The 14,509-nt window shown below is 41.4% G+C and overlaps 1 protein-coding gene across 1 annotated transcript in view; it reads left to right on the top strand.

Annotated features, from left to right (window-relative positions):
* Nucleotides 1-3,261: 3,261 nt before the first annotated feature.
* Nucleotides 3,262-14,509, top strand: part of mpp3b (MAGUK p55 scaffold protein 3b) — a 37,099-nt gene continuing 25,851 nt past the window's right edge. Inside the window, exons 1-4 of the mRNA XM_079596241.1 lie at nt 3,262-3,487; nt 9,913-10,039; nt 10,269-10,387; nt 10,470-10,547. Coding sequence (XP_079452367.1) covers nt 10,015-10,039; nt 10,269-10,387; nt 10,470-10,547 — 222 coding nt within the window. The 5' untranslated portion in view covers nt 3,262-3,487; nt 9,913-10,014. The remainder of the gene's footprint in view (nt 3,488-9,912; nt 10,040-10,268; nt 10,388-10,469; nt 10,548-14,509) is intronic.

Below are 14,509 nucleotides of genomic sequence, written 5' to 3'. Positions count from 1 at the left end.
TTAATCATTAACTAATCAATTGTAAATTACATAGCTGAATCTACAAAACATACATAAAATAATTAAAATATCACTTATTGTTAATTTATGAACGCATAAGTCATGTTTCGTAAATAATTCATTAATCATACTAATCACTTGTAAATGACTTGTAACGGAATTTACAAAACATACATAAAATGTTAGCATATCACTTGCTAATGATTTATGAAGGTTTTATAAATTATTAGTTCATCATTAACTAACCACTTATAAATTACTTAAAACGGAACGTTATTATAGTGTTACAGGAAAAGAGAGTATCAGTTGCATTGTGTTATGAGTGAGGAAGGACAAACCCAATCGCAGACAGTAGTCAAGCCAACACGATTTATTATACAAATAACAGGGAAAACAAAGCCCACGAGGGGGCAAAACAAGATAGGACAATGGAGACTAACTAGACTGAGGCAGATAACTACAAGAAAACAAATAACTAATACAGGCAATAGCGCAACAGGACAACAACTCTTGACAAGATACTCACAGACTCTGACAAAGGTTTGACAAGGATTAACAATGAACCGACACAAGACAGCAAACACAAGGGGATTAAATAGGGAGACTAATGATAACATAACAGGTGACACAGGTAAAGCAATAATGACAAAACGAGGATAACAAGGAGGGCGGGGCTAGAGGACGAGACAACACAAGCACATGTCCCAACAAAAGGCCATGTGTTTGCACATGAAACATGGGTCTGTCATGATCCTGCCTCAAGACCTAAAGACAGACAAGGACTAGATGGCAGAATCATGACAGAATCCCCACCTTAAGGAGCGGCTTCCAGACGTGGTCTGTGGTCTTGGGTCTTCCGGACGAGGGCTGTGGACAAGGAATCCGGGCAGGCTTGGATGGGGACACACGAGGAACAGTCTTGGGGGAAACAGTTCAGGGCTGAGTGCAGACAGGGCTGACCGGGGAAACACAAGGCGACCTCATAGGAGTCTTGATAAGGACAACAGGGGGCGATGATACAGGACGAATCTTGATGGGGGAAACAGTAGGAGACGAAGCAGGACTCAAGACAGGGGGTGTAGTAGGTGGCTGGGCAGTGGAGAAAGGCAATGCAGCAGCAGGCTGCGGAGCTGGAACGGGGTCATAGAACTCTGCAGACGAATCAGAACCAGTGCTCCTCACATTAGACTCGGAAGATGCGCTTCTCATATCTGATTCAGGATTCGCGTTTTCTGCAACCGACTCAGGAACAGCAATCCGTGCAGCTGACTCAGGAACAGCCCTCTCTGCAGCTCTAGGCACGGTGTCTGGGGACAAGACAGGCCTGACAGGGACTTCTAGGATCTTGACGGGACGTGACAAATAATCAGACAGGGTCTTGGCAGTAATGACGACAGGCATCTCCTGACTAGCTGAAACCGACTGTAACACTGCTTTAGCAGCAGAATCGGCCGCGGCTCTCTGTTCAGCTCTCACAACTGCAGACTCAGAAACAACGTTTCGTACAGCAGACTCAGGAGCAACCCTCTCTGCTGCCGGCACTGGAAAAGCGTTGACTGAAGCTGACTATGGAACAGCGTTGACTGAAGCTGACTCTGGAACAGCGTTGACTGGTAGAGCCATCGCGGACTCAGGAGGAGACAGAGATGGAGGACAGAAAGCTCCCTTCTTCCTCCTCTTTCTCCTTGGCCGCGGAGCAGAGACCAAAACCGGGCTTGTGACCGGTAGGGGAAGCTCAGCGGGGACCGTAACTGGTGCTGGGAGGACAGACTCTGGCAGGGTTGACTCCATCGCTGAGGACTCCGAAGCAGACTCCCACGAGATCCGTCTCCCTTGCTTGCCGCGGAGACTTACAGGTGCGGATGACGCTTCAGGAGTCGAAGCTGTAGCTACGGCTAGGACACGACCCTCCGAGATCACTGGCAGCTTGGCAGAAGGTGGAGACCTCGAGGAAGAAGCCGGCGGCTCCTCCCGGGAGAAACAATCCCAGAGTTGGGCATAATTTCTCAGGATCCACTCACCCTGGGACGGGAATGGAAGGTTGACCCTCCTGTCGGTGGGAGCCGACAACCAGCTTTGTTCACGGAACTCCGATTGTCGCTGGGAGGACATACTCTCTGCTGGGTTCTTCTTTGGTCGGTTCATTCTGTTATGCAGGTGAGGAAGGACGAACCCAATCGCAGACAGTAGTCAAGGCAACACGATTTATTATACAAATAACGGGGAAAACAAAGCCCACGAGGGGGCAAAACAAGATAGGACAATGGAGACTAACTAGACTTAGGGATGACTGACGCGAAACAGTCGTTCCGAAGCTTTGCGAGATCCCAAAGCGCAGATGTTCCGAAACACTGATCCGAAGCATGATTCAAAACACCCATGTCACGTGACTATGGCCAAACGAAGCCTCGAAGTGTTTCACAAGGGTTTCATCAGGTGTGATCCGCCGAATCACGTGAGCACAGTAAACAATGTTTCCTAGTTACTAAAACTGCGCTAAAATCAAACACTTACAGTTACTGTCATCTCCTGTTGCTTGACTGTTCTTTATATTTCTGCAACTAAACAAGTGACATCGCCATCTACAGGGCATTGAAGGTTCTATATATTGTGTATTTTGCCCTCATTCACCCACTTGTCAACATGACTACTTTGAATGTGAGTGCATTAGCAGGTAGTTGCTGAATCGCATGCGTTTCAAAAATGAGATGAGGACATTCAGCTGGTGATGAGGCCGAAACTTGCACGTCCATTGCAAGTAAGCTTTGACTAATTAATGTTACTTAACTTTATTTTATCTATCCGTTATATTGAAGGATATGGTTCACTTATGCACTTTTTGAGCACTTGACCTCAACTGAGACGTTTAAAAGGCTGTTGTGTCGACCCGGATTTATTGCAATTTAGAGGTTTTGACATTTTATTTTGGTTTTAGAAAATAAACATGATTGCTCTCAGAAATTCAACTGTTTCTTGTTTTTCAATTGTTTTTTACAAGTAAAATACTTAAGTCCTGTTAAAATCAGATTCCCTAAGGCTTTTACTCAAGTCGTACTGTAATTGTCATTTTCTCATTCAGTATTTGTACTTTTACTCAAGTATGGTTTTCAGGTTCTCTTTACACCTCTGGTTATGAACACCAGGTATTTGTACTGTAAGTACATGACACTGTCCAGAATCAGGCGCTGCTGATCAGCTCCTGCCATATCACAGCGAGCATCATTAGAGGAGAGAGAGGAAGAGGACCAGTGGGGGGATGGTGATAGAGCAAGAGATTGAAGAGGGAGGGCTGAAGACTGTATGTGTGTGTGTGTGTGAGAGAGAGAGAGAGAGAGAGAGAGAGAGAGAGAGAGAGAGAGAGAGAGAGAGAGAGGGGGGGAGGTAACGAAGAACCGAGACACACTGAGGTAGAAGGAATCGCCACAGAGATGCCGAGGGTCTTTCCATGAAAGCGGAAACACTCTCCCACACACACGGGCGGTGAAAGGTAAGCGATACGGAGGCGTTCTCCCTTTTGCATGCTGGCTGTATAATCCGCTCTGTAGACAGAGTGAACAGCAGTGTAGAAAGGATCCTGCACTTAAAAGGATCTCAGCATCCAGTGATGCATTTTTCACTGGCCACATTCCATGACAGACAGTTTTGGAGAGACTCTGCGATGCACGTATGCTGGAATGAGGTAGAGGGATGCGGGGTGTCCCTTAATTTTTCTCGAATTTCCTTTAGGTTGTCACAGTAAATGCATTCAGAAAGCATTACTGAATTGGGTGAATTGAAAAATAGTGATGTATATGTTGTATTTTGTGTGTTTTCTATTTGTTCCCCCTGAGCTTCTGCTTTTTTACTGTCTTGAGCCATCTTGAAGGTATTCCCTTCTTGCAACTGTGATTTGTTGTCATGACTGTGTGTGTGTGTGTGTGTGTGTGTGTGGATCAGGTTTTACCAATATTGTGGGTATTAACCATAAAAATGTTCCAATAAACATACTAAATATCTTAGTGACAATATAAAAATGCAAAAAAGGTTTATAGAGGTGTAGTGGATAGAAAATATAATCTGCTCTCTAAGACCAATATAAGTTAATGAAGTTAGAAGTTAAAGTTATGTGTGTGCACAGGCATGCATGATCATGTGCAAGCTGTCAACTATCTGCTTGCAACACATTTGCAGGTGCATGTACAGTATTGTGACATGTTTTGATTTGATGGACAGGCTGTTTTCTGATCATTTGCTGAATTTGAATGAATTTGGCTCCATAGGGCTCAGTGCCTCCTGCTGATGTCATTTGTGATAATCTTCTTCAAAGAGATTTAATTTGATGTCTTTGCTGCCCATGCTTGTGTCCATACAAGGCGTTTATGTGCACAATGCAAACACACACCGAGAGAGAGCCAGAGCTGCCAACACTAATGGTGGCCTTCAGCAGTACGTGATAGTGAAAGGGACAGATGGTGGCAGAAGAGTGGCTGATTGACCTTGTCCCCCAGCAAGGCACGTTTTCAGACTTTCATGAATCATTCTGTAAGGGTGGAAACTGGGCAAAAGACCCACTGTTCTTCTGGAGAAAGAGAGGATGATAAAAGGTCAGACAGAACAGGCCCAAGGTCTTCAGACTGGAAAACAAAATGTTTCACTGGGGAGAATAATTAGCAATTTGGCATTCATAACAATTCGGTTTTGTGTTTGGTAGTGTTGGGGCGGCATTTTGCATATGACACTTTCACCGATGGTATTCTCAAATGGTAAGCTGGGCTGCAAAGTACTAGCGAGATGACCCTGATCTGACCATATGTCTGGTGAGAATCCCCGTAATGCAGCTGCAGCATGTGAGGAGGATGGAGAGAGACACAGAGCAGCTTAATCTTTACATCACGCACGTCAAAATCAGAGCGAATGGGAAAGAGAAAGTCTTTTAAGAGAATCAGCATGGATTAGAGGGCTTTAAAAAAAAGTCTGTAGTAAGGTTTCAGCTGGTCTGGAACGAGCTGTACCAAAATTTTAAATCATGATACCCCTCAATATTTCATCAACTGAAGGGTTTCATCTCCTTGTGTGAAATTGTGTCTCTCAGATCTAATATTTCATCAGCACAAGGTTGTGATTTCTGAAAATGAAGCCTAGCGCAAGTTCTGCCAGGAAGACTCAATCGTTCACGTCACTTATTACCTTCTCATCTATCCAATCATATCCTAATAGCCCAATATAAAAGGGTGGTACTTACACATGTTTGAGTTCGCAGATGCTGTCGCTTCAACCACCTTCATCCACCCCAACCTCCACCAAGACGGGACCTTTCCTCCACCCCCCTCAACACCACTATGTCGGGTCCTCCTCATATTTTTGTTATTCATCCAGTGTTCGTGGGTCTGGTGGACCCGCTGCATTTTTGGGTTTTTAATTCAACATAATCAAATAATTTTATGTTCAAATATTCAACAGATGTTTACTTCATCCCAATTACAAGCAATATAAAAAGCATATATGGTTAATATTTTCTCTTTACCTTTGTTAGATCACATTTAAGTGCATAGTTTATATGATATGCTTCATTGCACAACGTTAGATCGTTTGTGCAATGCAAATCAAAAACACATATGTTATCTCTTATTTGCACAACAGAATTAGTCAGTTCTGGTATGCAATCCCATGCAAAAAGTGCATAGCTTATATTTTATTCAATGCACAACGTTAGATCGTTTGTCCAATGCAATGCAACAACACATATGTTATCTCTTTAATACTAATGTAAATGACTTAGTTGTTATGCAATGCACTGCAACAAGTGCATAGCTTATATTTTACTTTTCAATGCACAACGTTAGATCGTTCGTGCAATGCAATGCAATGCAATGCAAAAAGTGCAAGCTTATATGTTATTTTTTAATGCAATACGTTAGATCGTTTGTGCAATGTAATGCAACAGCACTTGTTATCTCTTCTTTGCACAACAGAATTAGTCAGTACTGGTATGCATTGAAATACAAAAAATTCATTGTTTATATTATATTTTTCAATGCACAACGTTAGATCGTTTGTGCAATGCAATGCAACAAAACATATGTTATCTCTTTAATGCACATGGGAATGAGTTAGTTATTTTATGCAATGCAAAAAGTGCATAGTTTATATGATATGCTTCAATGCACAACGTTAGTTCGTTTGTGCAATGCAATGCAACAACACATATGTTATCTCTTTAATGCACATGGGAATGAGTTAGTTCTGCAATGCAATGCAAAAAGTGCATAGTTTATATGATATGCTTCATTGCACAAAGTTAGATCGTTTGTGCAATGCAAATCAAAAACAAATATGTTATCTCTTTAAGAATTGTAAACTTGTGCTGGAACGGCAGGGGTAGAAACACAAAACTCACTCTTCCACTCACACTCTCTCACACTTACACACAATCTCTCTCTCACACGTATGCACGCACACACTCACATGCACGCACGCACACACACACACACACTTGGATATGTGGTTTACGGGGACTCTCCATAGGCATAATGGTTTTTCTAATTTACAAACTGTATAATCTATCCCCCTACACTAACCCTAACCCTAAACCTACCAATCACAGAAAACTTGTGGACTTCAAGGAGTCGGAAGTGAGCCCGCCCGCTATTGAGATTGAGTTGCTGTTGACTTTAAAGAACACTTGTTTTGTATTTTGATAGGAGGATTCCCTGCCCCCTTTGATCCCGCCTGAATCTTCATCTTCAGACCTGCTTGCCCCTCCCAGCCCCCTCTCTTCCACCACCTCTCAAGACTATTTCGAACACTCTTATTTATTTAATTTTTGCCACTTACATTGGCTTTCAGTCTCTTCCCCAGTCTTCAACTATCGGTGCCACCCAGTTATCACCATCTCCCTTCAGTCCCTTGGTACCACCTCTGCCTCCTCTCAGTAGCATGGCACCACCTTGGAACTGTTGGGAGCCATCTCTTCCTGGGCATGAGGAGCCCAAGGCTCCATCTCTAGCCTCGGTGCGCAATGCTATGTCTCGACTCGTCACCCTGGCTCCTGCGCCTGCGTTCCTTCTGCCCTCCACCTCAGCGTAGATCATCGGCCGTTCGGCCTTCCCCTTTCCCTCTGCATGTTGGCTCCAACTGGGTCAGACAACGCTTTGTCTCAGCTGCGGACTGTCTGCTGCTCTCTGGTGCACAACCCCTTTGGCTGCGGCTTGCTCCACCCTACCTTAGGCACCGCCTCCATCCCGGTCGCTCCAACTAGCCCTTAGACCTCTGGATCCCCTCCTCTATCTCGAGAGGTCGTCGCTGCGGCTCCATCGTTGCCACCAAGATCTTCGCCATCTCTTCACCACCTCGGTTCATCGGCTGTGTGGTGGGCTCCATCCTCGCCACCATTGCCTCTGGTCATCCCCATGGCGACCCTCATCAGTATTCCTCCATGGCTTCTCCCTCCATCAACACCACCGTGGGGCACTCCCTTGGCTGTGGCCTAGATGAAGAACCATCATACCTTGCTCAAGGTCATCCTTGGTGGTTCGTCATCCTCCCGGTCGTCCGTCCTGCCTGTCTGTGCCATCCCTTCGCCAGCCTTCTTCACCATCCATTTGCCAGGCCCCTTACCATCCCCTCATGTTCTTCGCCTCCTCTTCTCCATGGCGTGAGGTCGCGCCTACCGGGAGTGGGTGTTCTGTCACAATCACATTTGTTTGGACTCATTATGTTTCGTCATCGTCTGCCTTCGTCACTCTTTTGTTGTCACGGACACTAATTATGTTCAGCTGTGCACTCATCAATCACCATCATTATCATCTGTATATATGTTCTGTTTCAGTTTGGTGTCCGGTGTCATCAGTTATGCTTCTGTTAGCGTGCCTGTCTATGTTTGGATTTGCCTGTGGATACTATTAAAGCCTGTCTTGGATCTTCATTTTCTTCGTTGTGTGTTTATACAACCAGGCCCGTGACATTGCCATTCCATAATACATGTCACCACTGTCACACATTTGAACTTAAAGGGCACCTATTATGACATTTAAAATGTTCCTAATGTTGTTTTGGGAGTCCCCAACAACAGTTTTACATGCATGCAATGACAAAAAACACCTTTGTTGTCGTATAATATGTATTTATTTTTACCTGATTTGCTCACCGACTCCCAAATGATTCGTTCAACGACTCATTTTTCCAAACCCCTCCTTTGCGCGACGCTAATCTGCGTTGATTGGTCAGATGACCCAGTCAGTTGTGATTGGTATACTCTGTGCAGAGATTGTGTGAGCATAGCCCAGAGTTCATATTGTAAAAGCACAATCAGTCTTTGTTTGCGTTAGCCCGATGCATAAACATAACGTTTTTACAAAAAACAAATTAAAAAATGCAGTTACGTTACGAGGTATTACTCTATTCTTTAAGACAACTCCGAAAACAACGACAAACACTTCACATATCTCAATACAATTGTCATTGAAGACCTAGAAGCTAAACGGTGCTTACACAACAAACAAAATAATTATTAAGCATGCTACATAAAACATAAAAGCAACAATTATTAATAACACTTACAGGTTGTGATACGGAGGTGGAAGCTGATGCAAATACACTTGGAACTGAACCTTCCTTCAATATCAGTCGGCTCGCGAATCCAAGTTTGATTGCATTTAAGTTGGTAAAGCAATCGTCTTCAAAATGGCGCGAACAAAGCACAAGGCTCGGACTATACTTCTGTGGTATAGTTGTATATATGAATTGTAGCCACTTAGTCTTCAAATGCTCCTCCTTGGGCAGATGAAAAAAGTTGGCTTTTGAGTCGCACTTCAGAACACAGCGTCTCGTCGCCATGATGTTGTCAAGTTTTCCCTGGCCTTGGAGCGCAATAAGTGGACGTATCGTATTCAAATAACTTGACAAGTTGACGTCATCTAGTCAGAGAAAAAGCTTCGGTCTTCTAACGATTCATAAAAATGAGAGAGTCGACTCTTACTTTTGAAAGACAATAACTTTATATACGGTGCACTTTCATATTTCAAACTTTGCAGGATGTTTTTGTTCACTTAGATCTATGTTACACACTACATGAAAGGTAAATTTCAAAATTCCATAATAGGTGCCATTTAAAAGGGTTCTCCAATGCGATCATGGGAGCATAAAAGCATATTGTATGAATCTGCATTGCATTCTCAAGAAATCCTGTTTTCGAGCACTGCATTCACAAAAATGTTTAGGGCTGTTTTATTTGATTTGTAAATGGGCTAAATGATTTAACCATGCTTGCAGTAAAACCGAAAAGCATCAGTTTCAGACTCGGTTAAAGAGACTTTAAAGTAGTGCAGCGTACACTGTTTGTGATCTATCTCTGGATGAAAAGCAGTGATAAAGTATTGATTGTTGTTGCCATGGGGATTATTTCCCCGGGGACTCGTTTTCAAGTGAAGTGATCATATTTCTACTTACTTCACTCATTTACAGGGATCTGTGTAGAACACAAGAATCTATATCCCCTCTGAATAAATGCTTTTCTTCAATTGACTCATCACAGCAAAATCCTATCCGGATTAAACTGAGATGACTAAGTGTAATTGAATTAAATGCCATGCCTAATGCTATTGTCACGTCTTTCATTCTCCCCCGTTCCTCTCAATTTTTTTCTTCTTGTTTCTGTAACCAGTCTAATTTTTCTCATCTTTTTTTAAAAGCACAATTTCACCTAGTGGTGGTTTGTTATACTTCATCACATAGCAAACCTCACAGCAATGGCATTTAATGCCAAAATGAAATTATCTAGTGAGCATACAATGTTATTACCCTCTAGTTGTCATTATTTTGGATTTGCCTCATTGATTTGACGTGCCAAATAATTATTGAAAAGCTATTACCATGCAATCCACAGAAAGGAACAATTAAAATGTTAACTTGCCAATTTTTTTTCTCTCTCTTAAGGTTTTGTGGATAACAGGCTTTCCAGATGAGCCTGCATTTTGAATGATCTAAGAGAAGAAGAGAACCCCTTTTCCTGTCTCTCTGTCTGTCTCATGAGCAGCCATGCCTGTTCTCTCACCTACCACAGGTACTTCATACAGCAGCTGTGATGCTCTCATACACTATACTCACTTGATCATCATATTAAAAACAAAATGTTTCCATGTTACTAAAAATATTTTATAATTTTTATGTGATGTTACAGTACATCCACACGAATAGGTGTCAGTAATCCTGATGTATTGGTTAACGCAACAACTATTATATTATTCATGATTTAAAAAGTAAACTTTTTTTTTCTGTCTTGCATGCTGCAGGTTTACATGAGATGCTAGCGCTCCTCACCTCCCAGCTGCATCCAGAAGCTAATCATAAGGAGGACCTGGTCTTCCTCAGGGAGGTTTTCAGTGAGAGGAGCCTCAGCTATCTTATGAAAGTACATAATGCTGGAGAAAATGTCTAATATCTTAATAGTGTTTTTGTGAATGATTATCAATCTGAACTGACCTGTCTTGCAGATTCATGTGCGACTGAGGCAGTTCCAGCTCCAGAGTCCGACCCCAGTGTTCCATAGCGCATCCTGCCTGGCCGAAGACGTAAGTGTGTGTCATCTGTACCCTCATACCGCAAACAATCAAATCCTCATTATAACTCATATATGTCTTCATAAGATTATATACAATATACACTCGTTCAAACAGATACTTGACTTAATGTCAAAAATATTATTGATTTGACTCCACTTACACAAAAGGACTGAGCAATGACACTGTTTTCTGCAGAACTGCTTAAAAGATGAAATTAACTAATTTAATAATTGATGATCTTTACAGTGGAACTGAATCAACACTGAACTTCAGCTGAACAATGACACTATTTTCTTTTAAAGCTGCTGTACAGCCGAAACTAATTATGTTTGCAGCATTGAATAATTTTTCTGTCATTTTCGCTGTAAAGCTGATTTGAAACAATCTGCATTATATAAAACACCATAAATAAAGGTGACTTGACAAGATATTAATAAATAAATAAATAAAACAGCAAAACAGTAATATTAATGTTTAACTGTCTTCTATTTTAAAACATTTTAAAATGTAACTTATTCCAGTCATCAGTGTCAGTGATCCTCCAGAAATCATCATAGTATGCTCACTTGGTGCACATGAAACATTTATTCTTCTTATTATTATTAGTTGGTAACAATCTTACTGAAACCACACTTTTAAATGTTTGTGTAGCCTATGTAAAACAGCAACACATTTTTAAACTATAAATTCATAAAACATTTAAGGATTTATGTTTTACTGGATAACACAATATGAATAAAACACAAACAGTCGCTTAATTCAGAACAATTTCTCAGCATAGAATGCCAATGAGTAAATTCATGTATTTGAGGCAACGACTGAGGGAAACTGAAAATATAGGTAACTTATTAGTAATTAATAAAGAATTATTAGATACTTCTTCAGGAATTATGTATAACCTGAAACAGTATTCTAAAGTGAAAATATACAGTAGGGAACCCATTAGTAATTAATAAAGAATTATCAAAGAATTATCCAGGAATTAGGCTACTTATAACCTGAAACAGTATTCTAAAGTGAAAATATAGGGAACATATTAGAAATTAATAAAGAATTATTAGATACTTCTTCAGGAATTACTTAGAACCTGAAACAGTATTCTAAAGTGGGAACCCATAGTAATTAATACAGAATTACCACATACTTCTGGCTCAAATAATACTTAGTGTAAAAAATACACTATTAATGTAATCATCTAAACCTTTGTAAGGTTGCCAGTTTCTCTGGCACGATCGAATCGGGAGAGGACGGACATTCGTAATTATCAAAAATGCGAGACAAAGCATCGGGCTTGATGTATTTAGAGCCCGGGTAGTACAAAATGGAAAAATCAAAACGACCACAAAATAAAACCGCCCACTAAGCCTCCCTAGAGTTTAAGCGTTTAGTGAATCTAATGTACTCTAGGTTCTTATGATCAGTCCAGACGATGTAAGGCACCCCCGAGCCTTCCAACCAATGACGCCACTTTTCCAACGCAAGCTTGAATGTCAACAACTCTCTGTTACCAATGTTGTACTTCCGTACTGTGAGTGACAAACAATGGGAATAAAACGCACAAGAGTGCATCATCCGTCCTTCGGGTTTGAGACGTAAAACCGAGGTCCCTACTCTCTGTGGTCATTAAAGATCCCATGGCACTTCTCGTAAAAGAGTAGGGGTGTAACCCCGGTGTCCTGGCCACATTCCACCCATTGGCCCTTGCCAATCATGGCTCCTAATAATACCAATCCACTGAATTGTCTCTATCACTCTCTCTCCTCTCCACCTAGCTGGTGTGTTGTGAGCGCACTGGCGCCATTGTACTGTGGCTGCCGTCGTATCATCCAAGTGGATGCTTCACACTGGTGGTGGTTGAGGAGAGACCCCCTGATATGATTGTAAAGCGCTTTGGGTGTACAGTAGTACATATGATAGCGCTATATAAATGCTTCATTCATTCATTCATCTTGCAGTCCAGGCAGGGCCGGCCCTGGCCAATTTGCTGCCCTAGGCAAGATTTCACCTGGTGCCCCTGGAATTTTGTTCATAAACTTACACAGAAACAAACTGCACAGCTTTGTCTTGTTTTTCTTTATTTTGAAAATATTTTGGAAACACACACACAACGTATTATAGATACAATATAAATATGTTTATATTATATTATGTTAGTGCAGAAAAAACTATATTACAGAAACATTGCTGAAGTGGAGGGAAGAGATGTGCTTGATGCTGAATCACTGGGCGGTGCTGAGATGGAGATGTCTGCAACAGGTGGCCCAGGATTTGCAGGGACGGGGTTCAGATATTTCAAAAGTGCATCTGAAGAGAGAAGAGGAGGATTATATGTGACCATTGGGTGTTACATTTTATTATTAAAAAGCTGATGATAGTGAAACTATAAAAATATGGCAGCACCTAAACCACATTATAGCTTAAACATACAAACAGCAAGAATAATTACATCTGGTATTCATGCACAAAATTCTATTCATTGAGCACTTCTCTAGCATACAGTAGTTACATTTTCAAAATTAATTTTGAAAGTGTTTGTTTTCCAGTATATCTGGCATGGCAATGTCCTACTAACTACACTTTATGATGTTATAACCATGAAACAGAGGAGAAACGTAAATCTTTATTTAAATTGAATTTTAATGTTGCTATTTTTAATAAATCCATACATATGTATAACATATATAACATCATTTATAACAACATTTTATGTAGGACTCATTTTAAATAAAGATTTACGTTTATATAGCAACATACATTTTATGCAGAACTCATTTTAAATAAAGATTTATATGTCACTACTTTCTACTCAAGGACCTTGACAGAATTGTAGTGGAGTAAAAAGTACGATATTTGTCTTTCAAATAGTGAAGTTAAAGTAAAATATCTCCTGAAAAAATAATACATAGGCTATAACATAAACATTACTAATTTAGCCAATTCAAATAAAAATACCATAAAATAGCCTACTGCACAAGTTCAACTAACTAGGCTATGTCATAAGCTAGCTAATTCAAATTAGCGAACGTTACAGGCATCGTTGAACTAACTTAATGCAACATAGATAAACTGATCATCATACCTACCTCTGTCTTTTTCGCGTTTTTCTTCCTCTTCTCTTCTTTTTTTTCTTCCCTGGGCACCGGTCTTTTTGACATAATGACAACTTATCAGTGTCAGTGAATTCAGCCATCTGTCAATCACAATCACACACAGGTAACGGATGTTTTTTTTTTTTTCAGCAGGGCGGGGGCGGGGGAGATTGATGCGTCACTCAGTCCTACCGGGGTGGATCGGGATTCGGGAAAGCAATGTTGTAGTTTTGTCTTTATCGGACGATCGCTTTTTTTAATCCATAATGTTTAAGTAGTATTGGTAATAAAAAATAAAAAAATGTTCATAAAAATAATAATTTGGGCGCTCGGGCGCCCCAAGGGGTGGGCGGCGCCCTTAGCATTTGCCTATTCCGCCTATGCCCAGGGCCGGCCCTGAGTCCAGGAGCTCTGGAAAAGAACCGCACCATCCCCCACCTCAGACTCGTCGATCTCCACCATAAATTGACATGAGGAATCAGGGGTCACAAGCATGGGAGCCAAAACAAAGTGACTCTTCAGGTTGGAGAAGGCAGCTTCAGCTGAACTAGACCACCTGAACGTCACCTTGGTGGAGGTCAAGACAGTCAGAGAGACGACCAGTTTGCTGTAATTAAGAATAAAATGGCTGTAGAAATTGGCAAAGCACAGAAACCTCTGCGGGTCTTTGCGGGAATCTGAGGTTGGCCAATCCACCAAAACCTGAATGTTGTTGGGATCCATGCACACCCCCTCGGACAAGACAATGAACCCCAAGAAAAGGACTGACTGTGCATGAAAAGCGCATTTCTCCACCTTGACAAAAAGCCCTTTCTCAAGCATCCTCTAAAGCACCCACCTGACTTGAACATGATCATGGAAAGAGGCAGAAAATATCAATAT

The sequence above is a fragment of the Phoxinus phoxinus genome, assembly GCF_949152265.1.
Source record: "Phoxinus phoxinus genome assembly, chromosome: 21".
Lineage (NCBI taxonomy): Eukaryota > Metazoa > Chordata > Actinopteri > Cypriniformes > Leuciscidae > Phoxinus > Phoxinus phoxinus.
The sequence above is the reverse complement of the archived record's forward strand: the minus strand, read 5'-3'. Positions and strand labels throughout refer to the sequence as shown.